A 20,505-nucleotide genomic window follows, 5' to 3' on the forward strand; every position below is an offset into this window, starting at 1 on the left:
AGTTATATTTATAATTTTTAAAAATACTAATACTAAAAACTGTAATTATGATAAATTTATATGAAACTTATACAAAATAATATATAATTAAATATTTTTACCAACTTTTAAAAACTAATAAATTGAGTTATATTTTAAAAGTAAAACTATAAATCAAACATATTAAAAAAAATATTTATTGATATTTGTGCACCAAAAAATATAATTCATTATAATATTTTAACATTTTTAATTTAAAAAAAAAATAACTTAAAAAATATGTTTTAAAAATAATTCATTCCTTAACCACTTAACAAATACATGCATTAAAAACTTTCTTAAATAAGTCTTTCCCAACATCCATTCAAAAGTGTCCAAAAGAAATCTTTCCATACATGCATGTGTTGTAAAAGAAAATAATAAAGTTTATTTTGACACTTTAACAAGGGTTTTATTATAACCGTTTTTTTTATACAAATTACTTTTGTCATTATTAATTACTTAAAAAATAAAATTATTTTTTAAATTAATATTAATGTACAATTTTTATATGACTTCACACTCTTCCCATAGTTCATTATTTGAAGGCAAGAAAGAGAGCATACTCTCACGCATTTTCACACCAAATCTCACACTTTTAATCACTCTATGCACTCTATTTTTTGTTTTTCAATTTCGACTCATCCAAAATTATTTCTATATGTATGTTACATTTCTATCATCGTGAAAATTGAATAAAAGAAGAAAATATGAATCGCGCATGTGTTTTCACTAGTACTATAATAAACTGAATAAATTTTTGGGTGATAAGGTTGGACAAACCAGATCACCACCTAATATAGAAGACTATTCAGTCAGTCAGAATTAATGCATCAAATATACGATAAATTGAATAACTTTATCTAAGTAATAATAAATATTAAATACGGTCCATCAACAAGATATTTCATTACAAACTTTACAAATAAATATAATTATAAAAAATAAGATACATTTTAATAATATATTAACTATACTTAACTATTAAACACTTAATTGTTGAAAAATATGTAACTAAGTGAGAATCAAATTTTCTTCCTCAATCATGCTTTCTTCTCTTCCTCATTTTCATGTTCGTTCTTCAACTCTCTCCATGGGTATCATTTCCCAAACATTTGGACTAAAGAAATGTAGAAATTACACTATTGAAATTGAATCTCAAATTAGCATTTCCTCTGTGAAATTGCGCTATTGAAGTCGGATTAAGTTCACAGCTGTCAAAATTAAAAACATTGTGTTTACAGCTGGAGTGGGCCCCTCGCAGTGTGCCTTTTATTGTTAATTCATTTTTCTTGGGCTAACAAACAAAGGCATGCTTCAGTTTGTGATTATGTAGAGAATTGCTTCTGAATTTATAATATCACCTAATAAATTTTATACAACTAGCATTAAAAGACACTAATAATGACCAAATTATTCCATAATTGATAGATTTTTTTATTTATTTCGGGACACAGGTCATCATTCACCAATGTACAAATTTTTAATACTGAAATTAATATTTTTAAAATAATCTATATTAGTTTTATGTAGTAGTTCAATTGTTTCTAAAACGACAAAATTGGAAACTTCAAACATTATTACTGAGTTTCATTTCATTTCAAATAGTTAATTGGAGGATTTTTTTTAGAAAATAAATAATTTTAATAGAAAATTTAAAATAATTCAAAATAAAATATGTTTTATAGATAGAATAATTTTTAAAAAAATTATTGAAATTTTTAAGAGGAAATCAAGTGCTTAAAACTATATACAATTTAAATTTTAAAAAATTTAAAATTTGTCATGTTCTCTTCAATCTCACGTGTACATGTTGATTTATTATCTTGTATTTTGTTTTCAGTTTAGTCCTTTTTAAATGATGTTGACAAATAATTTTTTAAAGCTAAAACTAATTGATTATTTCTCAAATCACACTATCAAAATTAATTTTAGGAAAAAATGTAACCACTATTTTTCTAATATTTATTAGAAAAACTTCTATCAATTTTGACTATAACATTTTTCAAGTAAGAGAATCTTTTAGTTATCTTCAAAAGTAAGAAAAAATAATAATTCCAACTAATAATTTTTTTTAAAAAAACTTAATCAATGTTAACTAAAATAATTGCATTAATATCAACTAAAAATAATATTGAAAAAAAACTTTTGAAATGATTTCTTTTAGCAAATTTTAGCTAAAAGATGGTACGATTGTCACGGATTAAAATTCATCATCTACTAATATTTTTAAATTATTAAATATTATTTTTTAAAATAAAGTTTATATTTTGTTGTAATTAAAATACTCTATCTAAACAATAAAATTAAAACTTAATAATTTTGAATTGTCATATACAAACAAAAACATTTAAAAAATAAAACAATCTATCTAGAAAGTAATTCAAATTCAGTACATTTTTATTTTTTTTAAATTATGAATTTCCCTTGTAAGGTAATCCAACATAAATTATAATTCCCCAAAGGAAAGAGTTTGATAGTTTAACTGAAATAACATACCTAGTTAAAAGGAGCTTAATTCCCCTTCATCTGCCACAGCTAAGTTACATAACATTGGATAATGAAAGTGAAAAATTGTAGAGAAGAAAAAACAAGAGGAATGAAGAGTGAAGAGAGGGTATGGTCCTATTTTAATCACAAGAAGATGCCCTACAGATAAAAAAATGCTGGGAGTTTCAGTTCTTGGTTTGATAAAGAGCCTTTTTCCTTGGGACAAGACTTTCAGACAAAACTTTGAAAAAGGTGAAATTTTGCTAAGTGTGGACACTCATTGTACTCCACTCTGTTTTGCCCAGTCTATAAACTGCATGCCCCCATAGATGTTGTTGCCAAATCGCACACCCACAGTGAATGCCATTGCAACAAGTGGGACCCTCTTTGCCACCACAGATGCTTCAACAAGGCTTTCTAGTCCATTGATGATCTGGTAACGGGTGTTGGAAGACACAGCAAGGAAGAATCCTGATACATAGAAGGAAAACAAATAAAGCAAGTTACATGGTAATAATCTTATAGCATCACCATCTTTTCAACCACTGTTACACCACTCCACATGTAATGTTGGTAAACATGATCCAATGTCCTCTTGAGGCTGTGACTCTAGCACAATAATCTGGCCTCACTTTCCTTTTCTCCCTCTCATCTCTCAAGAAGTTGAAAGGTACATGAGAATATGTAAATGCAACCTTGTTGAAAATAATGCAACAAGTTGGCTCAAATGTTTATGTCCATCTTGGCAGCAAGGAAACAAAATAGAACACTCTTTTGAGAATAATGGAAACAACTTTTTAAGAGATAATGGAAACATGAATATGAAACTCATTTTCTGAAAGTAAAATTCATGGCTTGTAGTTTGTAATACAGCAGAGCCAACCCAAGAAATTGAACAGACTAGAGATAGAAAATTTGAATAAACAGGACAAGACATACCCCAAAGAGCAGCACTTTGCAGAAGAGGAGGCACAGGTATGTCATCGTCAGATTTCCTAATGCTCCTGTTTTAAGTATAAAAAAACATTACATAATTAAAAATTCAAGCATGTATTATAATAATGTAGCCAACAAGGGATTAGTAGTAAGAAATTTTGTAATAAAACAATACAACAGAACCCATCTTGGGTAGGCATACCTTTTAGCATTCATGATCATGTTTGCAATTCCTTGACCAATAATACCACATCCAAAGCCAACCGATCCATACAATGCACCCTGAAAAACAGAATTTCAGGTATTCACAAGAATAAACCAATACCAGAAACCAATTAAAGAAACAAATATAACAGTATAGCACTATATATAATACTAAAGCAATCGGAAGCATACTATTCCATGCAGAGAGTTTGATTCTATTATTTACTGGGTTTTGTAAATAAGATGTATTCTGCCATAAATTAAATAGTTATTTAACATTTAAACTTTCAGAACACAGGGCACCTTGTAGAAGTATGTAGCAATGCGCTGCATCACAGAGAATTTACATCCCGGTCTTTCAGCTTCAAAAACACTGCATTGAAATTGTAATTCAGTATCACAGCATCCATAATTTCACATTCCACTAGATCTCTAAAAAGATTGGAGAAGCTTATAACAACATAAGCAATTTGAAGTTAACTAAATATTTCCATCATGCATAATGAAGGGGTGGAAGATCTTCGTAGGATCTTTTCACAATTACTGTAATTATAACATAATACAATAAATCTCAATCTAAGAATGAACTGCTAAATAACCCCAGCTTCCATATACAATTTTATAGAATTAATGGGGTGCTCCACAATACAACAACAATAAGAACAAAAGTCTTATCCGATAGGTAAGATCAGCAAATGGAATACATGACACCATGTGAACATCTCACATTGGAACAGCAATAATGAATTCACAAAATTTTCATCCCTTTCAAAACACTAACCTGCTAGGAAGAGCCGCAGTAGCCTGTTGAATTTGTCCAAGTAAACCTTTTGACAATGAAGGCTTGCCAATTCGAGCATAGGGTGCTAACAGACCCACCAAAGCAATGTCAACAACCACTCCAACCAAAAGATCAGCAGCATACAACTCAAATTCAGCCCAGAAATTTTTGCCCCTTTTCTGAACCTCTGCAAACGTTGCACAACAAGAGTCTATAACAATCTGCACATGCCAAAACAATGATAATCAGGTCGCCACATCTAATCCAAAAAAATTAAAGTAAAAACATTCAATCATCAAATTCACATCATAACCATTACGGTATCATTATACCCAGAACAAAGAATTGTACATGTTTGACTTGAAAAGTTCTTTCATTCTAAAAGAAACATTTTCTTCCTTCTGATTGTGCATTGAAATTGACAAAAGTATTTTTCTAAGTTATAATCAAACACAACCTTGTTATATTTACACATGCATCTTCTCTTACAACTGACTTCCGCTCTATCTCTTATTTCAATCTCTCTTTTTATCATCAATTATTTTCTCTCTAACTATTTTTTTATCATTCTTCCTTCTACCCATTAACACAAAAAAAAAACTATACATTTAACAATTTTGAGAAACAAACCTCGGTTCCAACTTTGAAAAGAAAAGAAGGGTCCGCGAGCATTCGATTTCTCAGCATGGAACAATGCTGCATCAGGAAAGACAGAGGCCAGGACGAGCTCTGCAATAATAATAATAAAAAAGGCAAATTGAGAACAATCAGGGAAGAAAAAACATTTTTTTGAACCCAAAAATTTAAACTTTAGAGAGAACCCACCTGCAACTCCAAGTAACGAAGAAGAAACATTTCCCGGATGCCTGTGATCCTGGCGGCCTCCACCATATCCGAAGGCAGCTTCACGCCACGAGCTTCGGATTCTCTCATAACCGCTTCAAAATTCAAAAGGGGTCCAAACTCTTCATCTCCTCCTCCGTCTCTGTCTCCGCCACCTCCTCCGCCGGCATCACCACCATCTCCGCCGCCGCCGCCAAAAGAGTGCTGATTATGTTCTGACACCGGGAGGAGGGGTTCGGGAGGGACGCAGTGGATCCTGAAGGCGCTCACGTGGAGAAGCGATTGGCGGAGAATGATGGGCGAGGAGGGGGAAAAGTGGGAAGAGTTGAATTTGGGGAGTGGCCATTTTGCGGCGCTGTTGTTGGAAATGGTGAAGGTTGACATGCTGGTGCGGCGGCGCGTGAGGTAACAAAACACTTGTGTAGGAGTGTTGTTTTTATGCTGCGTGGGGAAATAAAAGTGACTGCGAGAGAGATATAAAAAGTCGCAGAATAATAGGTTGCAACTGCAACAGATTGGGCTCTACTTTAGGATTCGGGAATCGAATGTGACTAGAAATTCTATATTTCGAACAGGATTCGGGAATCGAGTGTGACTAGAAATTCTATATAACAGTAATAAATTTCGAACAAAAGTTAAAAAAAGAAAAAAGCAAACGTCGCCTGAGAGATTCGAACTCTCGCGGGGAAACCCCATGTACTTAGCAGGCACACGCCTTAACCACTCGGCCAAAGCGACTGTTGGTTTTCATTTCTGATTGTGCTTATATACACTATTTACTACCCCACTGATTTTTTAAAATTTTACAATTTAGAAAACTCTTATTAGTATGTTATTATCTTTGTATTTTATTTTGAGTTACAAGAGTTACTAATATTTTTTAAGGGTAAACATAAAATATAACTCTGATTTTGTAACCTATTCTCAGTTGGTTCCTATGGGTAAAACTTATCAATTTAGTGTTTTTTATTATTACTAAGTATTTTTAATTTGATTTCCACACATGTATTTTTAATTTAGCTTTTATATAATATTTGGGTAGTAAAAAATTAAAAATATGTTAATCATATTGTTCTCACATAGATTTGGGAGGGAGATGTTTTCTGTCTTCCATATTATTTGTTCTTGGTGAATTCAGTAATCGATCATGAATGAAGTAACTGCAGAAGACACTTCGACGTTCAAGTTAAAATTCGGTAAATAGTTGTTGAATGTGATTAATGACATAATGTTAATTAACCTTTTTATAAAATAAATTAGTCCTTCAAACTCATGGATCTTAGATTAACACGATCTCATTAAGTGTAGTATAAAAATTTGGAAACATAAATCTTGTATACAAACAAAATTTGATATTTATAATGAATTAACAATAACAAATACCAAATCAGTAATATTTTGCACAACTACACGTTATGTTTAACTATTTTTAAATTCAATTCATTTTTGAATAAATTACTGTTATCATAAATGCAATATTATCTTTAAAATTAAATCAAATTAGTTTTATTTTTCACATTTTAATATAAGTTTTTTTTATTGAAATCATATAATTAATTTATTTAAAGAATTATATACAAAAAATATTTATTATGCGCATTTGAAAGGATTAAAACACTAGTTTCCTATATTTAATAGTATTTGATGTGAAATCATATAGTTAAAACTAAAATTTGTGTATAATGTATATTGAGATAGTAAGTATTTTGAATTAATCAAAGTTTTAACAGAAGCAAGAGTTAGCAGACATCATAAACTCCAAATTTGCCGACCCTAACTAAGGGGAAAAAACAGCATAAATGATAGAGCTTAAAATATTTGTGTCACTTGTAAAGAAATTACAGTCCTCACAACTATACAATATTTGTCATCTACAAAAGAAGCTCTGCTATAAGCACAACATTGTGAGTTACATTTTTAGTTCTCCAACCTTTGTGCATCAGCTTTGCATCTGCAGTAGGGGGAACATAGAAGATTCTTTCTTCGATGACAATAATGTTCTACACAAATGGGTCTAAAACAAACATCTTTCACTGTTTCAAATGAAGAATAAATCTATAGGGATAGTAAAATACAGGAGCAACTCCCCTAACAAACAGGACAATTTGTGAAATTGCCTACATAAGTTTACAGCCAACTTTACACAAGGGAAAGAAATGGAAAATGTTCAAATATGTAAACAGGTGAAACAAAAGGGCATAATGGATTGAGAAACATTTTCCTTCCCTTTCCCTTGTACAAAAAATTTATAACACACAACACTGCTATATATATATGAATAAAATGAAGAGGGATTATGGTTTCTTGATACTCAAGTAAAACTTTCTGAGTTCTTGGACTTAAGGGAACGCCGTGCCCATTCAATGGATGCTCTTGGTGTGGATCCGGTGCGATTGAGGGATTCTGGTTGAGCATCTGAAGGCCGAGGAACAAGCTTACACCCAATTTTCCTGGCAACCAACCGAGGGGAGCTTCGGGAGCTGTGAGATTTTGCCACACTTTTCATTTCTTGCTTTATTTTACTGAACTCTTCTTCAAGTTCTCCAACTCTAGAACTCATCCTATCCATATCCACCTTTAAAACCTGGTTTTCACGCACAACAGTCACCCACCCATCTCTTTGTACAATTTCACCGGCCGTTTCAACTAAGCCGGTTACAGGAACGGGAGCCGCTGGAGCGATCTCACCATCCAATGCATTGAGACATCCAGCTAATGCTGTTCTCAAATGCAGTTGTTCAAAGAACAGCACTTGAAGAACAACTCTGAGGGGTAACCTGTCATTTTGGGATGCATGAGCACAAGCATGGATTGAAAGTTTCTGGTAGTCAATGATGTTGCATAGTTCTTCCTTCTCTCTATCAGAGAGCCAAGGATGAGCCTGCACAATAGCATAAGCAGTCATCATTAAACTAACAATCCATGACCACAAATAAGTCTTTATGTAAAAGTGTAGCTCAGAAAAATCAAACCTTGAAATATATATCCAGTGCCCTGTAAAGCCCATCATGCAATAATCTTGACGACTCAGGGAGGGCATCTGCAAGTCTGCGTATCTTTCCCGGTTTTAAATTAACATCTGAAGCAATTTCTGCAATGTAGCTATCCATCAACTTCGAAACCTTCCTCAAAGACTCAGATGATGGTGATGCTGGCGTTTGCTGGTCACGTGATGAAGGAGAAAAGGCAGTTAAATTTGATTCTGTAGATATAAAATAATGGACTATCTGTTCAATACATTCAGTGTTATATAATGCATCTGAATCTGAATAGGTAGGAATTAGAAGACTATCCAAAGTTGCAAGTTCTAATTGCATCCCTATTCTCCTCTCCAAAGAATCCTTGCAAGTTTGGGTGACATTCAATATCAAAGCCACACGAAGAAGTCCCAGCAGGAAACGGCAATAAGATTTCCCCTTCTTGTCAGGAAGAAGCTTCTCAATGCTTTCCAACAGAACCCTCTGATCAACTGTGGCAGGCGTCAAGCTGAAACTTGCAACTGTTCTGGTCTTGCCACCTTGACCACCCTGCCATCGACCTAGACCTGGCAAGTGCTTTCTAGAATAGTACATTATGGCACCTGCTAGGTTTTCAGGTCTTATACCTCTTGCTTGCATCGTCTTAATTAGCCTCTCAAACAAACTCACACTGAGATATGAGATGTCTTCAAACCACCAATCAGATTCTGAGCTCCTAATTCTGGCACCAGTATTTATGCCGTTCCAAAGAATGCTTCCACCAGGGCTCTGAAAACTCCCATACATCTTCATGGGCCATCCAAACAAACTTGGATCCGTACAAACCATCATAGATAAAGCATTCAAACACTTGCCCACTAACTGAAGCTTTTCAGCTCTAGGTAGAACAGGCTCGGAACTTTGGAGAGCCAAAATGCAATCTTTCCAGCTGCGCAATGTGTTTTTATGGAAAAAACTCTCTGATTTTGACAACAAGTTACCTTCTCCAAATTCATCTGTCATTTCAAGGTATTCTGCAGCACAGTGAACCAATACTACATTTCTGGCTGTCAGTTCCACACGATACCCGTAACAGAATTTGGCTGCAATTAAGAAAGTGTCAGGACCACCAGGAAAATCTTCCAGCACCATCTTCAGAGTCTTCATGTCGATATCCTTGAACTCGTCATGTGCTTTAGCAATTTTTCCACTTTTAGACACAAGAGGAAACTGCAGTTCCATTACATAACTTACTCAAACTCCAATGCACTCAGTACACAAATAACTTACCAATAACGTAACAGTATAATTACCATAACATAAATTAAGCATTGTGATACAGAAATGCTCACTGGTTCATCATGGAATTATGCATCGAGTCCAAATTGAAAAAAACGGAAAAACCAGTTCCCAAAGGAATTTCCAAAAATATCTCAAAGCTCAAACTTTTCCTCTTAGCCAAGAAAGCTAATTTAGACAAAACAAGAACAAGCGTTCATGACATGCAAAGCAAAATACTTCACCTAGTCGCATTACTTCCGTAACAGCAAATCATGAAAGTAAAACGAGTTTGAGAACTAGATAAATTTTTAGCTTCATCGCTAACTGGGAAAGTCAAGCATTAGTACTGAAATATCTGCACCAATGGATATACATCATGAATAACATCCTCAACTTAGAAGCAAAATTCTATAACCACCATCTTAAACAGTACCAAATGAGCTGAAATACAATCAATTTATAATTAAAGACAGTCTTCTCCCTGCTCTATCCGACCTTAAGCTGAAGGAATATTAAAGTCAAACTCCAAAAAGAAAACCAGCAAGAACATCACAACCTTTGAAAACCATACAAGTGGATTCCAGTGTAGGAATACAAGGTTGCCCATAAACTGGTGGAATTGCATTAAATTCCAACAAATAGATGAAATTTAAGGTGAAACCAAGAAAGCTTAGTGGTCATCATAACATGTGGTATGGTATCTCTAGCAAGTCTAATCCAATTCCCTTATTTGAAGAGGGATGTTGAGTTACAACACTTAAACAACAGAGATGAAAGAAACCAGAAGTAGAAGCAAAAGCCATGAATCACATTAACGCGGTTGGATCAAATTCCGAAAAAATAAAAACACAAAGAGCAGTAGGACAAACCAGAACCACAAAAAAAACCCAACAACTATTTCATCAATCAATAAACCAGAGAGAGAAGAGCAAATTTCTGAAAGGAAAGCAGGTACCTTATGAAGATGGAAAGTGACACCCTCGATGGAAACAGTGATATCACTTGGCAGTCCCCCATTGCAGAACCTATCAAGACCACAAACCAAAAAATTAACAACATAAATCACATCAAAATCTTTTTTTTCTTCTTTTCGATATGCATGTCTGACTTGGACTCCACCCAGTAATCAGGTGAACAAAAGGTGTCATTTTCTCATCAGTCAATTGAAAAAAAAACACGAATTTTCACTTCAAAACATTTTTTTTTGAGAAAGGGAGTACCAATCAGTGCCTTCTCGACGAAACCCGGAAAGCTTCCCAGTAGGAGCCATGGTTGAGGGAAGGAAAGACCCTCTTTTTCCCCACTTACGCTACCAACACAACATCATTGTTTTTTCCTAAATTGTTGGCTCTTCTTCTTATTTCTAAAAAGAAAAAAAAGGGAAAAAGATAAAGGCACAGATGAATAGTGTATCTTTTACATGGAAGAAAAATAAACTAGCCAAAGTATGGCACAGAGAGCATAGCCCCTAGAAATAGAACAATTAAAGAATTGAAAATTGGAACTAAAAGAACAGAGAATGACGCAGGATCACGACGGCAGAAACTGTCGAGGTAAAGTAAAGCAAGCTTTGATAAAAAATTGCAGCGCCAGTTTCGTAACTTAAAAGCCTTGGTACAAATAATATATATTAATATCACCACATATATAAATAATATTTTCTAGTCATAATAATAAGATTTAACTTTCTGTCAAAATAATTACTTAAAATATTCTTTTAATTTCTTAAACTTTTTTTAGTTCTTTAACTTAACAAAAGTTTGTTTTAATTTTTTTAAGTATTAACTCATGTGAGAATATATAAAAATAATATATATTTAAAATAAAGGAATTGAGAATAATATTTTTTCAAATGAAAATAGAAAGTTAAAAGAATATAATATTGACATAGGAAAAGTGTGGTTGGTTGAAGTCATAAAAAAAGAATGAAGTGAGTGAATGGAAATGAATAAGAAAGGGCACATAGGAGCGTGGTCGGGGCCAAGGAGAAGATTACAGTGAATAAAATGAGAGGGAGTGTGATGTGAGGTGGAAATTAGTTTTTGTCTCTTCATTTGTTTTCTTCCTTCTTCATTTTCTTTCTCTCTCTCCTTTTTTTATATAAAGTTTTGTTTGGTTATTCTTTTGGGGTTGAGCTTAACAACTTTGCCTACTGTTGAATCATGTCCAATGGCTTCCATTTACTTGTTACCTTAACCAGGGTGCGAGTGGTTGCATTTGGTCTTGTTTGGTGAGTGGAACCCACTATTGCGCATTTAAACATGGGTGACATCGTTTTTTTGGAATGCTAACATGCATGTCACCGTTTATGGTTTGTTTGGTGTAACAGAATTGACAAAGAGAAAAATATTGAAAAATAAAATTAATAAAAGAAATAACATTTGTTATAGAAGAGGAAAATGAAGTCAAAATAGGATTCCATTTTAACTGTCATATAAATTATATATATATATAAACATGTTTAACATTTATTTAGTTTATTTAGTTGATAAAAATAAAAAATGCTACAAAAAAGTAATCTTCTTCTTAATATATATATATATATATATATATATATATATTATACAATTTTTTATTTTGCAGACAAAAATGTGCTTGTAATAGGTTTTATTTAATTTTGAACTGTCTCCATTTAAAAAAAAATTATTTTCTTAGAAAATAAGGTAGTATTTATTTTTAACTAAAGTACATGAAATAGAAATAAATTTTAAACAGATCAACTGTCATTATTTCCAAAATAGTAACAATTTAAAAATATTTTCTTTACAAAATAATAATAATAATGAACTTAATTAGTATTTTAATCAATATGAAATTGTGTTTTTTTTATGAATATCTAATTTAAATATAAAGGAGTGCAAATAATAATCATTCTTAGATATAGTGATTCATCATTATAAGTATTTTCTTTATCATACCAGATAAAACAATGTCATTACTTCACTCCTCAAGATCACTCATTCCAACTGCAATATTTTAAAATTGTATAAAAAATGATTTTATTTAAGTTCATTTCAATTTATAAAGAATTCAATTTCTAAGTCTTTAGAAAAAGTTTTGTGTAAACATATTTCTTTCTATAATATATGTGATTCTATGTACTTTCTAAATTCAGTATCATACATTATTTCTTTACTTAGTTTTATTTTTTTTCTCGAGAGTGTAGCAATTTGTTTAACATATTGATTGTCACGATAAATAAGTTAGTTGTTTATAATCAATTTTAAGTCATTAATAAGATACACAATCTACTCTAATGCATTAGCAGTTGAGTTGAAGTTAAAACTCTATATTCAATTTTAGAGGAGTTTATAAAGATAGTATATTGATTCTTAAACTACAAGATATAAGAGAATTGTCAAAATAAATTATGCATCCAGTCATAATCTTCTAGTATCAACACATTCTACCTAATTAGAGTCACTATACCATTTTAGCTAGAATTCACTACTATCACCAAGAAATATTCCTTTTCCAAGCATTTGATTCAAATATCACAAAATACACATGGTCACTTGATGATGAGCATTAATAGGAGTTGAGACAAGCTGCTAAGGTCATGAAGAACTTGAGTTATATCCGGTAGTATTTGTTAGATATATAAGTCTTCCAATCATTCTTTTATAAAAGGAGGGATAATGAAACTATCTCTTAAAATGAATGTCATCTTAACAACATGATTCATAGGAGTTATTATAGGAGCTCACATTATCATACTTTCAAATAAATCTAGAATATATTTGTGTTGACATAAATGTATTCTCTTGTCATTTCTGACCACTTTCAAGCCAATAAATATATGTCCAGTCTCCAAGATTTTTAAATTTAAAGGTGTTGTTAAGAAGATTTGTTATCAAATTTATTTCAATTATATCATTTACAACAAGGATATTATCATCCACATACACTAATATGGTTGTGCGATACAATTTGTGAATTTGAAAAATAAAGTATGATTAGCATTAGATTGGCTATAACCATCTGAAACAAGGAAAGTTGAAAGTTTTTATACCATTGTCAACTGGTTTGCCTAAGACCACACAAAGACTTGTTTAATTTACACACCTCACTAGTAGAAACATTATACATACCCAGAGGAATGTCTATATATATCTCTTCATGGAACTCTCATGTAAAAAAAACGTTATTGACATCTAATTGTTTGAGAGACCAATTATTAACATCTACAACAGAGAAAAATAAGTCTAACCGTATTTAATTTGACTACAGGTGAACAAGCGTCAATAAAGTATAATTCTCCTAATTGGGTGTAGTCTTTGGTTACAAGTCTGGCCTTATATCTAAAGACTACCATCAACTTTGCGCTTAATTTTAATAACCCATCTATAGCTTATAGAATATTTATTTTTCGATAAAAAAGTAACATACCCAATATTATTGTTTTCTAAAGCCATAATTTCGCCATTCATGGTTGCCCTCCAATGTGGATACTTACAAGTTTCCTCGTAACTTTTAGGTTCACGATAAACTTGCACAACAAACATGAACAATCTAAAACATGGTGACAATCTTTCATACGGCATAAAGAAAGATATGTGATTCTTATTTCTAGACATTCTCTTGGTCTTAGTAGTATTAATAGTAACTTGATAATCTTTTAAATATGTAGGTAGTTGCCTTATCTGAGAAACACGTCTAATAGGAACAACAAAATAATTATTTTTATTACAATCACTCAAACCATAATTAGTCTTAATTGTTTGACAATTTGTAGGTTCATCATAATTATTAATAGATTTATCAAACTCATAAGTTTTAGCAATATCAAAATTGCTACACAAAAAGTAAACAAGGTTTTTTATCACTTTTATAATTATCATATTATAATGAAAGTTTGTTTTTATAGAATATAAAATTCTTGAAAACTTTTATACTGTGAGTAGCAAGATTAAAGACTAAGTATCCTTTAGTGGTTCCTTATTTCCCAAAAGTGTACTAGGACTAGCTTTAGGATCAAATTTCTTTCTCTAAGCCTTTATGTTATTCATATAGCAAAGGCATTCACTTAGATTATCATACAATTTTCCAAAAAGAGAAATATTATCAAAAAAAGGTGTAGGAATACGTTTATCAGAAAACTACATGAACAACAACAAAATTTCAATAATATTTAAAATATGTTAACATTTTCATTCAATAATAGCATTTTGTTTCGATATTTTAATAGGTAGTTTGATGTACAATTCCTTTTGAATCAAAGTAATCATTCATCTTAAATTCCACACTATTATCACTTCTAACACATTTAAACAATTTTCTAAAATTGAATTTTAACATATTAAAAAAATTGCTCAAACAAGTTCAAGCTTCAATTTTGTTTTTCATGAGAAATAACTAAATAAAAAAGTAAAAAAAGTATGATCATCAACTATAGTAAAAAAAATATCTATATACATTATATGCATCCATAAAAATACTAGAACATAATCCATAAAAATACTAGAACATGGTCCTCAAATATCCACATGCATAAGATCAAAATTATCTTTAGCATGAGAATTACTAGCAAAAGTTTTTTTTTTTTACTTAGCAAGATCAGAAGTAATACAAATAAAATATTTGTTATTATGAATAAAAGAATATTTGTGTTTTATTATGTCCAATCTCTCAATAGATAGGTGTCCCAATCTAACATGCCAAAGGTTAATATTTTGTTAATCATTTCTCTGCTTAATAGCGATACTGATATTTATGTAGAGATTATTGTGTAAAGAAAAAGCATATAAACAATTTTAATCTCTATTGTACCAATCATCTCTCTGGTCTTTGTATCTTGAATGATACAAGTTTTAGGAAAAAAGATAATCTCATATAACAAGATATGAAAACCAGATTATAAGTAAACTCGAATATGAATAAAAACATCAGTTAAAATATATTTTTTTGCAATTTAACATTTCCAATATGAGTAGCCTTAGCATGCTTGCCATTAGGTAACAATAACCAGAGTAATAGATTTGTAAGAATCTTTTTGTTGTGAAAAAACATGAAACATGGGCAATAGCTCCTGAATCAATAATCTAGGATTTTCTATCCCTAAAAATAATATAATTGGAAATATCAAAGTATTGATTACCTTCATACTTGTTGATGCAGAATTATGTCCATGATTTAAAGTGACTGATCCAATCTAATTAACCTCAATAGAGTCATTGTCATTTGTCATTCCTTGTTGATGTATCAAAACATATGAGCTTGATATTGTTGTTGGCTCAAACAAAAATCTTGTGTCATTCTGATTATGTTGAACAGATTCATTACTACTTTCACGAACAATTTCTATATTATTAACAATATTATTTCTTCTATTATAAAGCTTGTGTTGAGGAGAAAACAAATGTTTTTTATAGGAGACTTCAATGTTATGGCCATCTTTACCACAACTATGTGCAAAATTTCTTGTTTTTCACATTCTTATTTTTTTGGTTGGAGGGAAAACCGTGTTTTCTGGAGCATACAACTTCAACATGTCCCAATCTTCTACAGAACTTGCAGTTGTTTATACTTGTGGATCCCGATTGTTGGTTATAGGTTCAACTTGTAGTTGCTTCTGAGAAACTACCTTTCATGTTGAGACTTATATGAGAAAATCTTTGATATAGAAGGTATTGGATCCATTAATAAAACATGTGATTAAACATTAGAGTACCTTCATTAAGACCATTAAAAAATGGCATAGGCATCCTCTCTTTTTCTTTGAAAAATAACAAAAAGCACTCCACATGAACATTTGGTTGAACAAACACAAATCAGATCAGGCTTAAAACCACCAAGTTCATCCCACAAAATCCTCAATTTAGTGAAAAAACATAATAATAGAAAGATCTTTTTACCCAAATATCTTCAGCTTTATTCATCCATAACACACTTTACTAAATCGGTGCAGACATAACATGGACAATCCAAGACACTACCATGTTGTAGCACTAAGGGTTGCAACCATTGATCGACTCCCAAGAGTGGTAATTATTTCCATAAAAAACTAAAGAAACAAAACACGTTGTTAGGTTTTCGCTACAGTAATACTAAGAACTAAGAACTACGAGAGATAGAATTTTAAGACCAAGGGCAAAGCTCCCTCTTCATTCATTGAACTCGTATTCAAATAGGGTTTTACCAAAGGATACAATGGGCTTCCCCTTTAAGTCACATTACATTGAAAATTGAAAACAATTAAATTAAACATTCTTTAGGCCCATTAAATCAGAAAGTCTTTCATCCATCTAGGTTTATTGATCTGACGTTTGGGCCTATTGATGTTGTTGGGCCCTGGTGTAACATTACCATCCGCTGGCTGAGACACTTTGTCCTCAAAGTGAGTCTGATGTTCTTGTTGAGTTAAGTGGGGTTGTTGAGCTGATTGGTTGGGCTTGGCTGTTATAGGAATTTGGTGAATGTGTGGGAGTGAAGGTTTGGACATAGGTGTAGGTCTTGTTGGACCCGGGTTAGGGTTTTCTACGTTTGAGGTATTAAGGGGAGTGGGTGAGGCACGGGGCTCGAGGGGGAAACTAATGTGGTTTACGGTAGTTGGTGTGGGGACTTGAGATAAAGGGTTATTATGAGGAGTGGGTGGGGCACGGGTTTTTAGGGGTGGGCCAGGGGCATTTAAAAGATTATGTGTAGTGGCATGCGCAGAGTTATGAATGAGGTTACGTGTAGTTGGGGCTTTATGAATATTAGGTGAAGTGTGGGGCGCAAGATTTGGGCTCTTTGACACAGCTGGGATTAGATGTGTTGGCGCATTTTGATTGGGCGGCAAGGACAGTGTAGTCAGAGGGTCAGGTGTGGTTTGAATTGTGGAACTTAAAGGGTTAGTCGAGTTAATGTTCTTGATAGAGTTTGAGTTTGGGTGTGGGGAGGGATATGGTGTTGGTCCTCTGAAAAGCCGGAGAAGTGAGACGTGAAAGACCGGATGGATGCGAGAGGAGGGAGGTAATCTGAGCTCATACGCAACGGTGCCTATGCGGCGGCTTATTTGGTATTGATCCTGAGTAGCGAGGAGATAGTTTTTGACAGGGAAGACGTTCCACAGATTGTTAGCAGTATGGCTGGAGGCGAACCCAGACCCAATCATCTACGTTGAACATGCGGTCCGAACGGTGCCGATTTGCCTGGTCGCACATGCGTTGGCGAGTTCTGCGGAGATTATGTTTGAGAGAGTGCAACACTAAGGTATGCTGATGTAGCAGATCCGAGATAGTGGTGTCAGCGCGAGGTGTGTGCAACAAATCCAAGATGGTAGGAGGTGGACGACCGTATAGAGCATGGAAGGGAGAGGTGCCAATAGCCGAGTGATGAGTCGTATTGTGCCATAACTCTGCGAGGTGGAGGTATTGGTACCATGTGTGCGGGTGGTCCTCCGTGAAACATCGCAGGTAAGCTTCGAGCCCTCTATTTAAAACCTCAGTTTGCCCATCCGTTTGTGGGTGATAGGCAGAGCTAAATTTTAATGTTGTACCCTGAGCTTTGAATAGTTGTCTCCAAAACGTGCTAACAAAGAGTGGATCTCGATCTGATACGACTGCTTTTGGCATTCCATGAAGGCGGAAGATCTCCACAGCAAAGCGTCGTGCGAGTTGTTGCGCCGTGAAGTGGGTGGGAAGAGCCAGAAAATGGGCGTACTTGGTGAGGCGGTCGCAGATAACCCAAACTACCGTGTGACCCGCAGAGGAAGGTAAGTGAATTATGAAATTCATAGACAAATCTTTCCATACTTGTGCTGGTGTCGGTAGAGGTTGAAGTAACCCCTGAATTTTTTTTGGCATGTATTTATTTCTTTGGCAAGTGACGCACTGTTGGAGAAATTGTTTCACATCCCGCGTCCATCCTGGCCAATAAAACGAGACATCAATTTGGGCGAGGGTAGGCTTGAGGCTGGAATGGCCATTTGTGGGGGACTCATGCATTTCGTGGAGGATTTGTTCTCTAAATTTATTGGACGCCGGAAGGAACAGTCGGTGTCGAAAGAACAACATCTCATTGCGAACTGAGAACAAATTGGGTTGGGGTTGATCGTGCGTGCAAGATTGAATTAACTGGGCACCTTCTGAGGTTTTGAAGAACTGTTGTAACTCTTGAAATAAGAGGGGAATCGGCGAAGACAAAGCAAACAACAATGAAGGTGTTGGTGTTCCTTGGCGGGATAAAGCATCGGCAACTACATTTTGTTTTCCAGGTCGGTATAAAATTTGAAAATCATATCCTTGTAATTTTGATGTCCATTTCTGTTGTTCTGGTGTTTGAATAGTCTGTGACAGTAATGTATGCAAACTTTGTTGATCTGTGAAAATTTTGAAGTGTGGGCCTAGTAAGTACTGACGCCATTTCTTTACTGCTTCTGTTATTGCATACATCTCCCTTACGTACACGGATGACGCTTGGAGTCATGGACACATCTTCTTGCTGAAGAATGAAAGTGGGTGTTTGTTCTGGCTGAGCACTGCCCCCACTGCCACTGCAGACGCATCGGTCTCCACTACAAAGGGTTGGCTGAAATCTGGAAGGTGTAGTGTAGGAACCTTTGCAATTTGTAATTTCAATTCGGTGAAAGCTGTATCAGCGGTCACAGGCCACATAAATTTCTGGTTATGTAATAAGTCGGTGAGAGGAGCGGCGAGAGTGGCGTAATGTCGAACAAATTTTCTATAAAAGCCGGTGAGACCGAGGAAGCCCCTGGGTTCCGTGAGTGAACGTGGTTGTGGCCAATTATGTATGGCAGTGACTTTTTCTGGGTCAGGGGAAACACCACCAAGAGAAATGATATGACTTAAGTAATGAACTTGAGTGGTTGCAAAACTGCACTTGGTTAACTTCACAAAGAATTGCTTAGTGTCTAAGAGATCCAGAATAATCTGTAAATGAGTAATATGATCTTGTAATGTAGGACTGTAAATTAAAATATCATCAAAAAAAACTAGGACAAACCGTCTTAAATAGGGTCGAAGAAGATCATTCATAGCAGCTTGGAATGTAGAGGGTGCATTAGTCAAGCCGAATGGCATGACTAAAAATTCGTAATGTCCATCAGTGGTCCTAAAAGTTGTCTTATGGGTGTCCTTTGGGGTGACTCTTATTTGGTGATACCCTGCGTATAAATCCAGCTTAGTGAATACTGTAGCTGAACCTAATTCATCTAGCAATTCATCGATGGTTGGTATTGGGAAGCGGTCACGGATGGTGGCTGCATTTAAGGCTATGTAGTCAACACAAAAACGCCAACTACCATCTTTCTTTTTTATAAGGAGGACAGGGGATGGAAAAGGGTTGTTGCTAGGTTTGATGAAACCATCTTGCAACATTTCTTGAATGAGAGTAGTGATAGTTTCCTTCTGGGAGTGTGGGTAGCGATATGGTTTAACATTGATAGGAGGTGTGTGTGGGAGGAGGGGAATTTGATGGTCATGTAGCCTCGGTGGGGGTAGCCCGTGGGGTATTTGAAAAATTGTGTGATGTTGGAGGAGAATGGCTTGCATGGGAAAAGGTAAGGAATATAATGGGGAAGAGGGATTTTGTAGGTTGCTTTCTAGCTTGGGGATGATGATGGGCTATCAATTGACAAGAGATGGAGAGATGCAATGGAGTTAGTAGAGAGATATTGACAAAACTGATGGTAGGTTGTTATGGTGGGTGTAGAAGTGGTTGCCGCTTGTAGAGTGATGGGTTGGTTTTGGTAGGTGAAGGCAATGCTGGGGATGGAAAAATCTACCTTAATAGGTCCTAAGGTACGCAACCAGTCAATACCCAATACTACATCAGCTCCTTCAATAGGTAAGAGGTAAAAGGGAATTGTAAAAGTTGATGTTTGGAGGGAAATGTCGACGGAAGGACAAATGCCTTGGCATTGGATAAAGGCACCATTTCCTACCATCACCGACGGGGGGACTAGGTTGAATGGGTAGGTGAAGGTGGTGAGCAATACGTGGTTGTAATATATTATGGGAGCTGCCAAAGTCAACCAGAACGGTGACAGGAAGG

General features: G+C 34.1%; 2 protein-coding genes, 1 long non-coding RNA gene and 1 other non-coding gene across 4 annotated transcripts; 1 reads left to right on the plus strand and 3 right to left on the minus strand.

Annotated features, from left to right (window-relative positions):
* Nucleotides 1-2,390: 2,390 nt before the first annotated feature.
* On the minus strand, nucleotides 2,391-6,014 carry LOC137835669 (protein RETICULATA-RELATED 1, chloroplastic). Its single transcript, XM_068644275.1, has 7 exons — nucleotides 5,255-6,014; nucleotides 5,060-5,158; nucleotides 4,430-4,650; nucleotides 3,952-4,021; nucleotides 3,647-3,726; nucleotides 3,448-3,512; nucleotides 2,391-2,979 (listed from the first exon to the last, which is right to left on the minus strand). Exons 1-7 carry the CDS (start codon nucleotides 5,654-5,656, stop codon nucleotides 2,786-2,788), a joined length of 1,131 nt encoding a protein of 376 aa, XP_068500376.1. The 5' UTR covers nucleotides 5,657-6,014; the 3' UTR covers nucleotides 2,391-2,785.
* TRNAS-GCU (transfer RNA serine (anticodon GCU)) lies at nucleotides 5,929-6,010 on the minus strand. The gene has a single exon. It is a non-coding gene; the product is annotated as a tRNA-Ser (tRNA).
* A 1,021-nt stretch (nucleotides 6,015-7,035) lies between the features above and the next one.
* Nucleotides 7,036-11,132, minus strand: LOC137835670 (BTB/POZ domain-containing protein At3g44820). The gene is made up of 5 exons (XM_068644276.1): nucleotides 11,035-11,132; nucleotides 10,731-10,873; nucleotides 10,466-10,535; nucleotides 8,245-9,459; nucleotides 7,036-8,153 (listed from the first exon to the last, which is right to left on the minus strand). Exons 2-5 carry the CDS (start codon nucleotides 10,778-10,780, stop codon nucleotides 7,584-7,586), a joined length of 1,905 nt encoding a protein of 634 aa, XP_068500377.1. The 5' UTR covers nucleotides 10,781-10,873; nucleotides 11,035-11,132; the 3' UTR covers nucleotides 7,036-7,583.
* Nucleotides 11,133-17,549: 6,417 nt separating this feature from the next.
* Nucleotides 17,550-19,457, plus strand: LOC137835671 (uncharacterized). The gene is made up of 3 exons (XR_011085114.1): nucleotides 17,550-17,906; nucleotides 18,075-18,205; nucleotides 18,317-19,457. It is a non-coding gene; the product is annotated as an uncharacterized lncRNA (long non-coding RNA).
* The last annotated feature ends 1,048 nt before the right edge of the window (nucleotides 19,458-20,505 follow it).

This window comes from Phaseolus vulgaris, chromosome 5 (assembly GCF_000499845.2).
Source record: "Phaseolus vulgaris cultivar G19833 chromosome 5, P. vulgaris v2.0, whole genome shotgun sequence".
Lineage (NCBI taxonomy): Eukaryota > Viridiplantae > Streptophyta > Magnoliopsida > Fabales > Fabaceae > Phaseolus > Phaseolus vulgaris.